The 17464-nt window shown below is 40.0% G+C and overlaps 1 protein-coding gene across 1 annotated transcript in view; it reads left to right on the top strand.

Moving 5' to 3' along the window:
- The window catches only part of fez1 (fasciculation and elongation protein zeta 1 (zygin I)), a 62483-nt gene that overhangs the window by 43795 nt on the left and 1224 nt on the right, over positions 1-17464 (top strand). Inside the window, exons 6-9 of the mRNA XM_034178894.1 lie at positions 1921-2228; positions 8941-9021; positions 10059-10134; positions 10215-10280. Coding sequence (XP_034034785.1) covers positions 1921-2228; positions 8941-9021; positions 10059-10134; positions 10215-10280 — 531 coding nt within the window. The remainder of the gene's footprint in view (positions 1-1920; positions 2229-8940; positions 9022-10058; positions 10135-10214; positions 10281-17464) is intronic.

The following is a 17464-nucleotide window of genomic DNA, read 5'->3' as shown; positions in this document are numbered from 1 at the left end:
TCATCAGTATTCAAGTTAAAGAATTTCTTTCTGACAATAACATCTTATCTGATTTTCAGTCTGGTTTCAGGAAGCAACATAGCACAACCACTACTGCCTTAAAAGTAGTCACTGACATCATTACCACCCTGGACAATAAACATCATTGTGCAGCCCTGTTCATAGATCTCACAAAAGCTTTTGATACAGTTGATCATACGTTATTGGAACATAGGCTCACTGCATGCAGATTTTCAAATCAGACAGTAAAATGGTTTCATAACTACCTCTCAGGCCGGACTCAGTGTGTGAAGATAGATGGATTCACATCACAAACACTCACCATCACCAAGGGAGTACCACAGGGATCAGTATTAGGACCTTTACTTTTCATTCTCTACATTAATAACATAAATCAGAATATCCTAAATGCACATTCACATTTTTACGCTGACGACACAATTATCTACAGCTCTGCACACTCACCTGCACAAGCCATCACTCATTTACAATCAGCTTTCAACATTATTCAAAATAATCTTCTTAATCTAAAACTTATCCTAAACTCAGACAAAACAAAAGTCATGTTGTTTTCAAACACGAAATCCAACTTTCAAATCCTGCCACAAATCACCACCTTGCAGGGAATTCAAATAGAATTTGTTAAACAATACAAATATCTTGGAATTTGGATTGACAATACACTTTCATTTGCACATCATATTAATCTGCTTGTAAATCGATTCAGAATCAGGTTGGGTTTCTTTTTTCAAATTCGGACTTGTCTGTCCTTTGAGGCCCAGAGGAGGCTTGTTGCTGCCACTTTTATGCCAATGTTGGACTATGGCGATGCATTGTACATGCACTCATCAGCTCAGAGTCTGAGAGCTCTTGATGCTGTCTGTCATGGAGCTCTGAGGTTCATCACTGGCCTCAGAGCTCTTACACATCACTGTATTCTTTATGCTCATGTTGGTTGGTCCTCCTTGGCATTTCGTAAGCTTTGGCATCTGTATTTACTCATCTGTAAATGTTTACTTGGTCAGCTTCCTGGTTACGTACGGATGTATATTTCTCGGAAATGTATTGGTTCCTATCATCTTCGTTCTGCCGACCATTTTTTATTGTCAATTCCAAAGGTCCGGTCAGAGCTGGGAAAGAAGGGCTTTCAGTTTGCTGCACCCTCTGCATGGGACCTTTTGCAGAATGACCTAAAACTGAGGGAGCTGGTCTCCTTAGAATATTTTAAAGGACTTTTAAATGACAGAGATGCTGGCACATTGACATGTAGTTGTTTTAACTGATTTTTTTTTAATTATATTGTAAAAATGTGTGTTGTTTTTGAACTTTTATACTGAAACTTTTCCATTGGCTGGTAATTGTTTATTCTGTATGTGTGGTGGAATGCTGAAATTGACACGTAATCTTGCTGCCTGTCTTGGCCAGGACGCTCTTGTAAAAGAGATTTTTAATCTCAATGAGTCTCTTTTCCTGGTCAAATAAAAGTTTAATAAAAAAAAAAAAATGGATTGCATTTCCGTTTCCGGTGGCCATTTTAAAACATAGAGCGACTCTGTCACGTAAAATTGTTTTATTACGGTAAATTAATTGAGAATCTACTGGTATATTTTTCATTTATAAGTCGCTCTGGAGTATAGGTCGCACCCCCAGCCAAAACATGTAAAAAAGTGCAACTTATAGTCCGAAAAATATGGTACTTGCTGTCCTACTGTGAATCTGGCAGCACGTGACATTGTGTGCACACACACGTGTGATGTGACGTTTGACACTAGAAAATGGGGCTTGAGTGTGCAGCGGTTATGCACAATCTAATGCTAACAAAAACCCCTTGCCTCTATGGAAGCTAGTCAAGTGTTTCAGCTGATTATTCGTTCCATCTTGAAGTCAGTGTGAGTGACAGCAGCCCCGTCGGTCCTGCAGGCCTGAGTCTGATGCCCAGTTCAGCGCTGGTCACGTTGTTGCATCGGGTGGAGGCCGCCATCCGCGAGTACTCAGAGGAGCTGGTGAGCCAGCTGGCCCGGCGTGACGAACTGGAGTTTGAGAAAGAGGTGAAGAACACATTCATCACAGCCCTGATGGAGGTGCAGAACAGGCAGAAGGAGCAGCGAGAAAGCAGCAAACACCGCCGCCGAGACAAGGCCCTGAGCCTGCAGGGGACCGCGACCATCATAGGAGGGAATATGAGCTCCACAACACGCACGGAGAAGACAGGGAGCATGCCCGTCAAGGTAGAAGTCTCACATGTAATCACCTTTTATTTGTTTTTAGAGTCCATGCATGCTTTAGTTTATCCACTTCCACTCCAGGATATGTGATGTTATATAACAGCTGACTTGATCCTTGTTATTTGATTGGTGGGTTGTATGTCACATGACATGGATTATTCATACCATTTGCCATTGTGTTTCATTGACCATGCAGTAGTTATTTTTTAGCGCTATTACATGCCCCAACCACTGCATGCGCTCACACTACCTGGGTGCATTTAGCTAAACATGAGTGCAGTTTGTTTTGCTGACAGACAGTGATTTGAAGGAGCTAATTGACAGTGCTAATTCCTCTAACACACACACACACACACACACACACACACAAAACCAAATCCATGAGGCATGACGAGCTGTTAGGATGAAAAGCTGAAAAGCTGGGAAAATTTCTGACGTGATTTTTCACCGGACTGAGGAACTACACATTCTTTTTTTTTTTTTTTTTTTTGGAAGCCCACAAAGTCAGTGCACGACATCACAGACTACAACATATCGTCGCAATTTTGGACTCCTATTTAAAGTTTGTGTTGGACTGTTGATGTCAAAGCACCAGTGAGGAGCACCAAAATGTAATTAATAAAATATCAAATGACAAGGATCTATTTTAGCCGTTAGATCAAACAAATAATGAATGTTTTTTTCATTCTTTCAGTGGAACAAATATTTAATTCGGTGAAAGCTGGAATGTATCATTCAACTCGGCTTTACCTTGTTGAATGGTTTGTTCCAGCTTTCACCTCATGAAATATCCGTACCATTGAACTCATAAACATTCATTATTTGTATATCATTTCACCCATATTAAAGGATAAATTCATGTTTTAACAACACTGCTCATATTCATACTTTGAGTTCTACGTTCTCTTTGCTGATTACTTCATATGTAAGAAATCTCATTTTTAACAAATCAGTTTAAAAAACATTGAATGAGTGTGAACAAGGTAGCTGTCTCACTACGGTGGCTGGGAAGTGCAAAAACACTTACTCACGGCAGAACACTTTTGCACAAAGTCCTGAAACAAATTTACAAAGTCCCAAAACAAATTTACACATGACAGTTTGTGACAGAAGGGTAATGTCTGTCATTTGGTACATTCCCCTTCCGTCACAATCTGTCATTTCTAAATTTGTTTCAGGACTTGGTAAATTTGTTTTGGGACTTCTTGTGAAAGTGTTGGTAAAAGTGTTTTTGCACTTCCCAGCCACCGTAGTCTCACAACTCTAAACAAGTCTGTGATCATTAAAGCTTTATTTAATTTTATAAACACTTACAACACACAGTCAGACTAATTAGTATTTGGACAGTGACACCATTTTTGTAATATATATACACACACACACACACACACACACACACACACACACACACACACACACACACACAACCCCTGGCAAAAATTATGGAATCACCGGCCTCGGAGGATGTTCATTCAGTTGTTTAATTTTGTAGAAAAAAAAGCAGATCACAGACATGACACAAAACTAAAGTCACTTCAAATGGCAACTTTCTGGCTTTAAGAAACACTATAAGAAATCAGGAAAAAAAAATTGTGGCAGTCAGTAACGGTTACTTTTTTAGACCAAGCAGAGGAAAAAAATATGGACTCACTCAATTCTGAGGAAAAAATTATGGAATCATGAAAAACAAAAGAACGCTCCAACACATCACTAGTATTTTGTTGCACCACCTCTGGCTTTTATAACAGCTTGCAGTCTCTGAGGCATGGACTTAATGAGTGACAAACAGTACTCTTCATCAATCTGGCTCCAACTTTCTCTGATTGCTGTTGCCAGATCAGCTTTGCAGGTTGGAGCCTTGTCATGGACCATTTTCTTCAACTTCCAAAGATTTTCAATTGGATTAAGATCCGGACTATTTGCAGGCCATGACATTGACCCTATGTGTCTTTTTGCAAGGAATGTTTTCACAGTTTTTGCTCTATGGCAAGATGCATTATCATCTTGAAAAATGATTTCATCATCCCCAAACATCCTTTCAATTGATGGGATAAGAAAAGTGTCCAAAATATCAACGTAAACTTGTGCATTTATTGATGATGTAATGACAGCCATCTCCCCAGTGCCTTTACCTGACATGCAGCCCCATATCATCAATGACTGTGGAAACATGTTCTCTTCAGGCAGTCATCTTTATAAATCTCATTGGAACGGCACCAAACAAAAGTTCCAGCATCATCACCTTGCCCAATGCAGATTCGAGATTCATCACTGAATATGACTTTCATCCAGTCATCCACAGTCCACGATTGCTTTTCCTTAGCCCATTGTAACCTTGTTTTTTTCTGTTTAGGTGTTAATGATGGCTTTCATTTAGCTTTTCTGCATGTAAATCCCATTTCCTTTAGGTGGTTTCTTACAGTTTGGTCACAGACATTGACTCCAGTTTCCTCCCATTCGTTCCTCATTTGTTTTGTTGTGCATTTTTGATTTTTGAGACATATTGCTTTAAGTTTTCTGTCTTGACGCTTTGATGTCTTCCTTGGTCTACCAGTATGTTTGCCTTTAACAACCTTCCCATGTTGTTTGTATTTGGTCCAGAGTTTAGACACAGCTGACTGTGAACAACCAACATCTTTTGCAACATTGCGTGATGATTTACCCTCTTTTAAGAGTTTGATAATCCTCTCCTTTGTTTCAATTGACATCTCTCGTGTTGGAGCCATGATTCATGTCAGTCCACTTGGTGCAACAGCTCTCCAAGGTGTGATCACTCCTTTTTAGATGCAGACTAACGAGCAGATCTGATTTGATGCAGGTGTTAGTTTTGGGGATGAAAATTTACAGGGTGATTCCATAATTTTTTCCTCAGAATTGAGTGAGTCCATTTTTTTTTCCCTCTGCTTGGTCTAAAAAAGTAACCGTTACTGACTGCCACAATTATTTTTCCTGATTTCTTATAGTGTTTCTTAAAGCCAGGAAGTTGCCATTTGAAATGACTTTAGTTTTGTGTCATGTCTGTGATCTGCTTGTTTTCTACAATATTAAACAACTGAATGAACATCCTCTGAGGCCGGTGATTCCATAATTTTTGCCAGGGGTTGTATATTCAGTCCCTCCAGTTTTTAATACTTATGTAATTTGACGAATCAAATACTGTATTTTCAGAATATAATTTTCACCAGAGTGCGAGTCAAAGCTGTCAAAAAAAAAAAAAAAAAAAAAAAGCGGACAAAAACACATAAATCGCACTAGAATACGTAAGTCACATAGATTCTCAAAACATATTTCACAAGAATTAAAGAAATAACATTTTGTAACAAGTTGGAAAGACTATTCGGTCATACACTAGCCTATAAAACATAGGCTACGTCATTGGTATTTAGTTTTGTTGTTTCCACTGTATTGGAAATATATTGAACAGTGATTTTTTTTTTTTTACATTACACCCATATTGTTGATATACGAGTTGCTTTGGAATACAAGGCACAAGACCTCTGAAGCTGGTTTAAAACCAAACGATGTATAGTCCTGAAAATCTGGTATAAGGATTATTGTTGCTATAAATTGTCACTTTTACAGCCAGTTTTCTTTATAGGAGTCAGGTGATGGATACATGAACATTCCCCCCGGAGCTGAGCAGACTCGCAGCCACCTTGGCCCCACCCACTTTCTGCTCAGGGCGATACAGGGTAGACGCTGAGAACACTCCATCTCAACTCCTGATATTTTGGAGTAATTCACATGCTTGAACCCCGACTTGCATGATGCCTGCACCAGTCTTCCTCCATCCAAGTACAAGGCAGCGCAGTCTGTGTGCTTTTAACGTGTGCCATCAATGTGAAGGCACGCCCACTTTGATTTCACTGCAACTCTGCATCAGGATTTATGCAATTATTACTTTAAAACAAGTCACAGTGACAGTAAAACTGTGTTTCACACTGTTATATGAACTTTGCAATTAATCTGTGGTTCATATGTGTACTGAACCCTTGGGGGCAGGGGGTGGGTGGTCTGTGCAGATTACAGATCAATTATGATCCATCCATCCAGTTCAAATTTAGGTTAAAGTTTCCCATGTGCCTATATTCCTACTGTAAGCATTTGCGGAGCTCAGTGTCCACCTTCAGGTGTATAAAGAGTGAGACAGTGAGGAATAAGAGAGTGCCCTGCAACACAAGGGCCGCGCTTCAGCAGTAATGATACCGATTGGACCTAATGTCTGTGACAGCTGCACGATCAATATAACAAAGTATTTTGGAAAAAATACACCAAGCTGGCCATAATAATTATATAGCCTTTATTGTCATTGTACATACATACAATGAAAATTTGTCCTCTGCATTTAACACATCCTAATTACATGTAGATACAATCCAACCACTCGGAGCAGCAGTGGGCAGCCACAGTCTGGTGCCCGGGGACCAACTCCAGATGTACAAATGCTGCATTGGTCAGGGGCAGAGAAAGGAGCAGACCCTAAATAAGCATGTTTGATTGTAGGAGGAAAGCGGAGTGTCCGGAGGAAACCCACGCAGACACGTGGAGAACATGCAAACTCCACACAGAAAGGACGGGAAGCGATCCCACAACCTTCTTTCTATGAGGCATCATTGCTAACCACTAATCTACCGTGCCGCCATAGATCTTCAGGCTTCATTGTTCTGCCAATATGCAGATGATTACAAATAAGAATGATTTTGTTGGCCCTTTTGAGGCATGATTTGTAAAAATATTTGACTTTGACTAAAGTTGTAAAACTTGTATCCTTTAATTATGCAGCAGTATACCTGTGTTTTGCTTGTTTTGTTATATGGTCAATCTGTCCAGTGTAAGAAAGGTGAAACCACGAGTTCTCCCTTTTCCATCCCAGCAACTGACTGTTAGTGTAATGGATCTCAAGTCCATTAGCTTCTAAAGTCTCTTCCAGGAAAGATCCTGAAGTGGAAGTGACCCATCATCTACATACAATAACATCACAGACAGCCTACGATAATGGATTATTTCCTCTCAGTGCAAAAGCAGAAATGTTTTTTATCAGGTGGCTGCTGTCTCCTTCAGGTTGCATTACTGAAGGAATATCGATGATGCAATGCAGTAAAGCACACTGAGTGCCAGCATGATGTCATATTTCTTGTTTTTGAGCTGCTGAAGTGCCAAAAGATTTCCATTCGCATCTCTTTGTTTCCCAAAATCAACACTTTGCCACTTTGGCAAGAGCAGCTGGAGCAGGTACTAAAGCCAAGCACCTCACCAGGACCCAGCAGTGTCTCAGATCTACCTGCTCCCTTGAGCTGCTCTCGAACATAAAGCACACATGTGAAATAAAGTTGATTTGTGGTGAAACGGGGCTGTCGTGTTCAGAAACGAGGGGTGCTGTTCAATGTCTTTAGAAAGCTTGCCATTTACGCCCAGACTTGCAGATTTCCAGAAAAAAAATAAAAATCTGTAAAGAACGGCACTTTATTGGCTTCAGATTGACGAAGCTGCCATATATCTGCCATAATCTGTCATATGATGTGACAAACACCCTCAGGGGGATGTGAGACAAAGTCACTGTCAAGGTTTGACACATCATTTGGGAGGTCATGTACATTGCCAGAATTTGATGGTGACTTTATCCGGCCTCTGTCCTCAGCTAATGTCAGTTTTGTCCATTTATCCCCTACATGGTATTAATGGACAGGATTTACATTTTCCAAAAGTCAATGCAAGACATCCAGAACAGGGTAGGAGTCTGGCACGAGCCAAAAAGTAAGTGCTTCTTTTTGTTAAAATGTGCTTGAGCAAGACATTGCACAGTGAAATTGCTCAGCCTTGAGGCATCGGGCTCCTCAGGCTAATGTCATGAAATGCCATAAAGACTCATAAATGTCATAAAGCTCTACGGAAAGCAAAAAAAAATAGATGTTGCAGGCCAACAAGTTACAGTCAGGCCGTTGTGGCAGGCCAGTGATATTTTTGTTTGCGTTTTTGTGATACAGACTTTCATATGTTCTCGACTCATTCAGTAATCTAAATGTCAGTGTTTTGATTTGATCAATTTGGGGTCAATGGTGCAAAGTGCAACTTTTGTCTATTTTTTATGGTGGAGTTGAACAACGTAGGATTTTCATGAAAAAAAGAGAATAAATTTAAACATCTTGTCTTTAAGTTTTTTTGGTTGTTTTGGTGGCTTCCCTCACTTGTCTGCTCAGTCACTCAGGTTTTGAGAGCTGCTGACTCCAGACAGATGTATGACAGAGGACCACACGGTTTGTGTTTCTTTATGACTGATGTAAATGAAAGCCAAGATATACTCAGTGACTTGGAAATGTTTACATATCCATCCCCTGACTTGTCTGAAGAAAACCGGCTGTAAAACTGATTTAAAAAAAAAAAAAAAAAAAAAAAGTCCTCACCGCTGAATTAATTCTAAAGTCTACAAGGACAAGGATTATTTTATCTCAACTACATTGTGGTGATGTGCAAAGGCACAATTACAAAAATTGTGACCCCGTCTAAATACTTATGGACCTAACTGTATTTATACAGGTGTTTGGGATGTTGTATAGATGTTCTGTGGGTAGATGTCTTTAATATAGTGTAGGTACAAATATGTGGACCTATCAAAGTTAAGATGGAAGACTTGAGGCATGTTTGACAGTGGAGTCAGTGTGAATCAAAGCAGTGTTTTCTAAATGTGTGTGTGTGTTTGTCCGTCCGTCCTTCACAGCGTTTCAGCATGGAGGGATTGTCCAACATCCTGCAGACGGGCATCAGACAGACATTTGGAAGCACAGTGAATGAGAAACAGGTAAGGTCAAAGGTCAAACCTTAATGGCAAATCTGTAAAGGAGATATTTTTAATACATGTAATACCTAAATATGATTGTGTTTACAAACATCCACAATGACTGAAAATGTGCTGCATTTGAGGACATGCTAAACATTGCTTCTGTTCATTCAAAATATACTGTGGTTGATGGAAACCTGCTGCTTCAATCAAACAGAAGCATCCATGAGACGTTATTGAAAAATTCAGTACATTTGATATGATTATGTTAACCAGCTGGCCTCTCCAAGTCGTCCACAAAAATGTTCCTTTAATTGTTTTCAGTGTTACAAGCAAATTATTACTTTTTAGGTAATACTGTGCATGAGCTCAGGTTGCTGAGGTAGTTAGGTAGGGTAAGCACTGCATCAGTAAAGATGTGGACACCTTGTTGGGGATGGAGAAACAATGCAATTCATTGCCTCATGGAAATAAGATCTTTGACCCCAGTGACCTTGATATTCACCCATATGATTGACCTTAGTCAGGGTGCCAAATTTGATCCCAGTCTTGTTTAAAATCAAGTTTGATGGAAAGCTGACAAAGGACCTGTGAGGAGTGTCTGAACAAACAAACAAATATTAGTCAAATTATAGTACGATACATTTCTTCTGTGTGTAGGGTGTCACATTGATATGATGATGTACACATACATACACACGTGTGTTTTGTCATACATGTAGAAATTAACACACAATCTTTTATTTTATTTATTTGTCATTAAATCTGAATCTTTGATGTCATTAAGGCATTAATTTGTATCCCTTGTGAGATCTTAAAGGTCCTCTGAAAATCAAGCAAAATGTTCTAAAATGTACAAATGTGAAAGAGTATAAACAGCCTGCTGGCACTGATGCACTGCACAGTTGAGGTTGTACACAGGAATTGTGTGTGATGTGAAGTATTACTGTGCACTGAAAAAAATATTCATCACTGACACTGTACGTTAAAGGAATCAGGATGAAGCTGTGGGGGTATGACTGTTAAATAACAGTTGTCGAATCTTGCGTCTTTTTTAGTATCTAAACACAGTAATTCCATACGAAAAGAAAGGAACCCCTCCATCGGTCGACGACCTGCAGATGCTCACAAAAAGTAAGAAGCCAGTCAGAGACAAATAACACTGGTTTGAAATGTGTTTTCCCACAGTGAGCATGTATATGTGTTCCATACAGTTCTTTATGCCATGAAGGAGGACAGTGAGAAGGTGCCGACATTACTGACTGACTACATATTAAAAGGTAACAACTTCCACCTTAGCTTCTGTCTGTACTAATCACGTGGTACACGTCAAGGTTGTCCCCTCCCCTCTTTACTTTTTTATTTATTTATTTATTTTGCTTTAGCAACAGAGCCACGATTAATAAGTCTCAGAATCTCTTCCTTGTTCCAGGGTGTGACTCGTGGGAGTACAGAACATATGGTTGCTCTGTATGCAGATGATTTACTTTTATATGTCAAAAATTCAACTAGCCATTTAACTATCTATTATGGCAGTATGCCAAAGTTTTGGCTATTTTTCTGGATGTAGGCTTAACATTCAAAAAAGTGAATGCTTGCCTATAAATGTAGCTGCACAGTGTCTTAGACAAAGTGATCTTTCTTTCCATCTGACTCATTCTGGTTTTAAGTATTTGGGAGTGACTGTAACTCGTTTACCTCAGGCTCTGCGGTCAACAATTTTTACTCCATTATTGTCCAATATAAGGGCAGCTTTTCAAAGATAGGGTATCTCTTTTAGGTAGGATTAATATAATGAAAATGAATGTTTTACCCATGTTTTTATACCTATTTCAGTGTATTCCTTTGTTCTTACCCAAAACCTTTTTTTAACTCTATCGAGCAAATGATTTCCTCATTTATATGGGAAGGTAAAACTCCAACAGTATGTAAATCAGTATGACAAAAAATGTCGGCTCAGTGGAGGTCTGTCTTTACCTAATTTGATGTTTTATTGCTGGGCAGCTAACATTTAAAAATACATTTACTGGTTAAAAGATTTTGATACAACTTCGTGTCAGAAGTTCAGACATGTTCATCTACTTCTCTCCCAGCCTTATTATTTTTGTCTCTCGCTGTGTCGGTACACAGATAGTCCTGTTGTACTTGCTTCTCTTAAAATATGGTATCAATTTCGACATCACTTCAAATGCTTCTGCTCTTGGCCCTTTATGTAATAATCACCTGTTTCCTCCCTCCTTCTTAGACACTGCATTTTATCGATGAGGTAAGAAGGCCATTAAAAGTTTCTGTGACCTTTTTAAGGGTAATACCTTACTTAATTTTAGAGACATGTCTTCTTTATACGGCTTGCTCTCATCTCATTTATTTCGTTTTTTTTTTTTTCCCAAAAATTAGACACTGTGCATCTACTGTTTTTCTAGAGATCCCTACTCAGCCCCCTAAACATCCTTGGGAGGACCTCTTTGAACTTATGCCCTATAAGAAAGCTCTTGTATTGCGGATATATATTCTTTTTCTCTCAATGGACAATCATCCACTCAATAAAATTATCTGTAATTGGGAACAAGAGTTGGGTCTGGAATTTGGCAAAGGTTTCTGGGATAAAGCATTTGACAGAATTCGTATGTCATCATCTTGTGCAGGACTTTCCCTAATTCAACTTAAAGTAGTACACAGGCTGCATTTGTCAAAGTCCAAATTATCCAAATATATCCCAATGTTTCTGATCTATGTGATAGATGTAACTCCCCTCCTTGTGATTTAAGTTGTATGTTTTTTTTTCTTTGCTCCAAACTTCAACCATATTGGATTTTGTATTTTGATGTTATCTGTCATGTTCTTGGAGTCAGGATGGAGCCCTGTCCGCTGATCACTATTTTTGTGTGTGTGTGTGTGTGTGTCTGTGTATATATAGAACCGCTGAGTGGATCCTTGTCATTTGATTGGTGCTTTGTATATCACGTGACATGGATTATTCTACCATTTGTGTTGCATTGCATTTAGAGTGCAATTTGGTTCCAATTAGCGTGCATATTTGGTTCCATACATTTGCAAACCCTGCCCACTAGTGCAGGCAGCGTTTAGCTAAACATGCAGATTTTGTTTTGCTGACGGACAACGATTTGGAGGAGCTAATTGATGGTGCCAATTCTCCAAACACACACACAAAACAAATCCACTGCACTGTAAGCCATCTGGAGGCATGAAGAGCTGTTAGGAGGAAGTTAGAATGAAAAGCTGGACTAATTTCTGATGTTTTTTTTTTTTTTTTTTTTGCTTATTTTTGGACTCTTATAAAGTTCGTGTTGGGTTGTTGATGTCAGAGCAGCAGTGATGCACCAAAGCTGGACACATTTCTGACGTGATTTTTCGCTGGAGTGAGGAGGTACACAGTCTTTTTTTTTTTTTCGGAAGTATACAAAGTCAGTGCAGTGATACACCAAAATATAAGTCCTTTTTCTGTTGTTTCTAAATTAATAATATAAATGACAAGGATCTATTTTAGCTATTATATAAAACAAATTCGGTGAAAGCTGGAACATACCATTCAGTTCGGCTTCGCCTTGTTGAATGGTATGTTCCAGCTTTCACCTCATGAAATATTTGTACCACTAAACTCATAAACATTCATTATTTGACATAACATAAAAGACACCTGTCCACACACTCAATCAATCACACTCCAGCCTATCCACCATGGCCAACTGTAGACCTGCACAAGGCTGGGATGGACTACAGGACAACAGGCAAGCAGCTTGGTAGAAGACAACAACTGTTATGATTATTTATTAGAAAGTGGAAGAAACACAAGATGACTGTCAATGTTCCTCAGTCTAGAACTGCATGCAAGATCTTGTCTTATGGGATAAGAATCATTCTAAGAAAGCCCAGAACTACACAGGAGGACCTGGTCAATGACCTGAAGAGAGCTGGAACCACAGTCACAAAGATTACATTAGTAACACAATATGCTGTCATTGTTTAAAATCCTACAAGGCAGCACAGTCCCTCTGCTCAAGCCAGCACATGTCCAGGCCCCCTTTGAAGTTCACCAGTGACCACCTGGATGATCCAGAGGAGGCATGGGAGAAGGTCATGTGGTCAGATGAGACCAAAATAGAATTTTTTGGAATCAATTCCACTCACTGTGTTTGGAGGATGAGAACAACCCCAAGAAAACCATCCCAACCGTGAAGCATGGGGGTGGACACATAATTGTTTGGGGGTGCTTTTATGCAAAGGGGACAGGACGACTGCACTGTATTGAAGGGAGGATGGATGGGGTCATGTATCGCAAGATTTTGGCAAACAACCTTTTTCCCTCAGTAAGAGCATTGATGATGGGTCATGGCTGGGTCTTCCAGCATGCCAGTGACCCCAAACACACAGCCAGGACAACTAAGGAGGGGCTCCGTAAGAAGCATTTCAAGGTCCTGGAGTGGCCTGGCCAGTCTCCAGACCTGAACTCAATAGAAAATCTTTGGAGGGAGCTGAAACTCCAAACCTGAAAGATCTGAAGAAGATCTGTATGGAGGAGTGGACCAAAATCCCTGCTGCAGTGTGTTAACTTGGTCAAGAACTATAGGAAACATCTGATCTCTGTAATTGCAAACAAAGGTTTCTGTACCAAATATTAAGGTCTGTTTTTCTATTTTATCAAATAGTTATTTCATGCAATAAAATGAAATTTAAGTATTTAAAAATCATACAATGTGATTTTCTTTTTCTTTTTTTAAATTTTTAGATTCTGTCTCTCACAGTACCTACGATAAAAATTACAGACCTCTCCATTCTTTGTAAGCAGGAAAAATTGCAAAATCAACAGTGGATCAAAAACCTATTTTCCCCACTGTGTGTGTGTGTGTGTGTGTGTGTGTGTGTATATACGAGGGCTGTCAATAAAGTAACGGTCTTTCATTTCAACTTCCAGTCTGTGATTCTCTGCTTGTTCTGATCATCATTTATTACATGACATTTTCCTGTTTTAAGTCCTAATGATCTGATTGGCTGTTCAGTAACACTGACTGTTTGCTCTTTTGCATTAACTATAAATAGGCTACAAGCTAAAATCAGGTCAGGTCCAGGATCATGCACTCATGCCACATGGTGCTGCATCCACCATACCACCTGGAAGGCAACCACTCAGGCAAACAACGGGTCCATTCAATCTACGAGGGCTGTCCGTAAAGTATGGGTCCTTTTTATTTTTTTCAAAAACTATATGGATTTCATTCATATGTTTTTACGTCAGACATGCTTGAACCCTCGTGCGCATGCGTGAGTTTTTCCACGCCTGTCGGTGACGTCATTCGCCTGTGAGCACTCCTTGTGGGAGGAGTCGTCCAGCCCCTCGTCGGAATTCCTTTGTCTGAGAAGTTGCTGAGAGACTGGCGCTTTGTTTGATCAAATTTTTTCTAAACCTGTGAGACACATCGAAGTGGACACGGTTCGAAAAATTAAGCTGGTTTTCAGTGAAACTTTTAACGGCTGATGAGAGATTTTGAGGTGATTCTGTCGCTTTAAGGACTTTTCACGGTGCGAGACGTCGTGCAGCGCTCTCAGGCAGCGTCATCAGCCTGTTTCAAGCTGAAAACCTCCACATTTCAAGCTCTATTGATCCAGGACGTCGTGAGAGAACAGAGAAGTTTCAGAAGAAGTCGGTTTCAGCATTTTATCCGGATATTCCACTGTTAAAGGAGATTTTTTTAATGAAAGACGTGCGGACGGGTCTGCGCGTCGGGACGCAGCCGACGCGGTGCGGCGGCACAGGAAAAACACCTCCGTGTTGATAACCATTTGTAAAATCCAGGCGGCTTTTGATGGCTTTCAGTGGAGTGAGTATATGAGAAATTGTTTAACAGGCAGGACATGTTCCAACTTGTCCTTAAGGCTTTCAACAGAGGTGTTTTTTCCTGTGGCGGAGCGTCGCGGCGGCTGTGTCCCGACGCGCGGACTCGTCCGCACATCTTTCATTAAAAAAATCTCCTTTAACAGTGGAATATCCGGATAAAATGCTGAAACCGACTTCTTCTGAAACTTCTCTGTTCTCTCACGACGTCCTGGATCAATAGAGCCTGAAATGTGGAGGTTTTCAGCTTGAACAGGCTGATGACGCCGCCTGAGAGCGCTGAGCGACGTCTCCCACCGTGAAAAGTCCTTAAAGCGACAGAATCACCTCAAAATCTCTCATCAGCCGTTAAAATTTTCACTGAAAACCAGCTTAATTTTTCGAACCGTGTCCACTTCGATGTGTCTCACAGGTTTAGAAAACATTTTGATCAAACAAAGTGCCAGTCTCTCAGCAACTTCTCAGACAAAGGAATTCCGACGAGGGGCTGGACGACTCCTCCCACAAGAAGTGCTCACAGGCGAATGACGTCACCGACAGGCGTGGAAAAACTCACGCATGCGCACGAGGGTTCAAGCATGTCTGACGTAAAAACATATGAATGAAATCCATATAGTTTTTGAAAAAAATAAAACGGACCGTTACTTTATTGACAGCCCTCGTATATATATATATATATATATATATATATATATATATATATATATATATATACACAACCCCAATTCTAATGAAGTTGGGTTGTTGTGTAAAATGTAAATAAAAACAGAATACAATGATTTGCAAATCCTCTCAACCTATATTCAATTGAATACACCACAAAGACAAGATATTTAATGTTCAAACTGATAAAGTTTATTGTTTTTGTGCAAATATTTGCTCATTTTGAAATGGATGTCTGCAACATGTTTCAAAAAAGCTGTGACAGTGGTATGTTTACCACTGTGTTACATCACCTTTCCTTCTAACAACACTCAATCAGCGTTTGGGAACTGAGGACACTAATTGTTGAAGCTTTGTAGGTGGAAATCTTTCCCATTCTTGCTTGATGTACGACTTATATTTTGCGCCTCATAATGCGCCACACATTTTCAATGGGTGACAGGTCTGGACTGCAGGCAGGCCAGTCTAGTACCCGCACTCTTTTACTACGAAGCCACACTGTTGTAACACGTGCAGAATGTAGCATGGCATTGTCTTGCTGAAATAAGCAGGGACGTCCCTGAAAAAGACGTTGCTTGGATGGCAGCATGTGTTGCTCCAAAACCTGGATGTACCTTTCAGTATTGATGGTGCCATCACAGATGTGTAAGTTACCCATGCCATGGGCACTAACACACCCCCATACCATCACAGATGCCGGCTTTTGAACTTTGCTCTGGTAACAATCTGGATGGTCTTTTTCCTCTTTTTTCCGGAGGACATGACGTCCATGATTTCCAAAAACAATTTGAAATGTGCACTCATCAGACCACAGCACACTTTTCCACTTTACGTCTGTCCATTTCAAATGAGCTCAGGCCCAGAGAAGGTGGCGGCGTTTCTGGATGTTGTTGATGTATGACTTTCGCTTTGCATGGTAGAGTTTTAACTTGCACTTGCAGATGTAGTGATGAACTGTGTTAACTGACAATGGTTTTCTGAAGTGTCCCTGAGCTCACACGGTAAGATCCTTTTACACAATGATCTGAGTTTTTAATGCAGTGCCACCTGAGGGATCGAAGGTCACGGGCATTCAATGTTGGTTTTTGGCCTTGCCGCTTAGAAAGTTCTCCAGATTCTCTGAATATTCTTTGTGGTGTATTCAACTGAATATAGGTTGAAGAGGATTTGCAAATCATTGTATTCTGTTTTTATTTACATTTCACACAATGTCCCGACTTCACTGGAACTGGGATTGTGTATATATATATATATATATATATATATATAATATGGTAAAATTATTGCACAGGATAAATGACACAGTTGTCCATGTAATAAAGCACAAAAGGTGGCAGAAGGTGGTTGTAGTGCTATAAACATTTTGAGGTATTATACAGCCTGACTGCAGTTGGAATAAATGACCTGCAGAGGCATTCTGTTTTGCATCGAGGGTGCAGCATTCTATTACTGAAGGAGCCGCTTCAGGCTCTCACAGTCTCATGTAAGGGATGAGTGAAGTTGTCCATAATTGATGTCAGTTTAGCTAACATTTTCCTCTCACCTACCACCTCTATGGGGTCCATAGTACATTCCAAAGTTTTTTCAGGCATTCCCAATCATTGCACCATGCATTTTTGACCATGCACCATATTTCTTTAAGGACCTCTTCACACATAACATGAAATTGGGCAAAAGAAACATAACCCGGCCAAAAATATGCGAACAAAAAAACGAAATGGGGAACCGCGAAATGTTCCACCTGCTGTCGGGAAGGGCACATGGTCAGACAGGTGTGCATGATACTGCGGCGATGGTTTTGTGCATGAACACAGTGCAAGCACCTGGAACATGTGGCACCAGATTGCGTCACTGCTGTGAGGAAAAAAACACACACACCAAAAAAACAACCCCACACTGCAATTTCTAATATTTAATCTCTCTTATTGAGTGAACAATACAAGTATGATC

The sequence above is a fragment of the Thalassophryne amazonica genome, chromosome 9, assembly GCF_902500255.1.
Source record: "Thalassophryne amazonica chromosome 9, fThaAma1.1, whole genome shotgun sequence".
In the NCBI taxonomy this organism is placed as follows: Eukaryota; Metazoa; Chordata; class Actinopteri; order Batrachoidiformes; family Batrachoididae; genus Thalassophryne; species Thalassophryne amazonica.
This window is presented reverse-complemented; position numbering and strand designations above follow the sequence as displayed.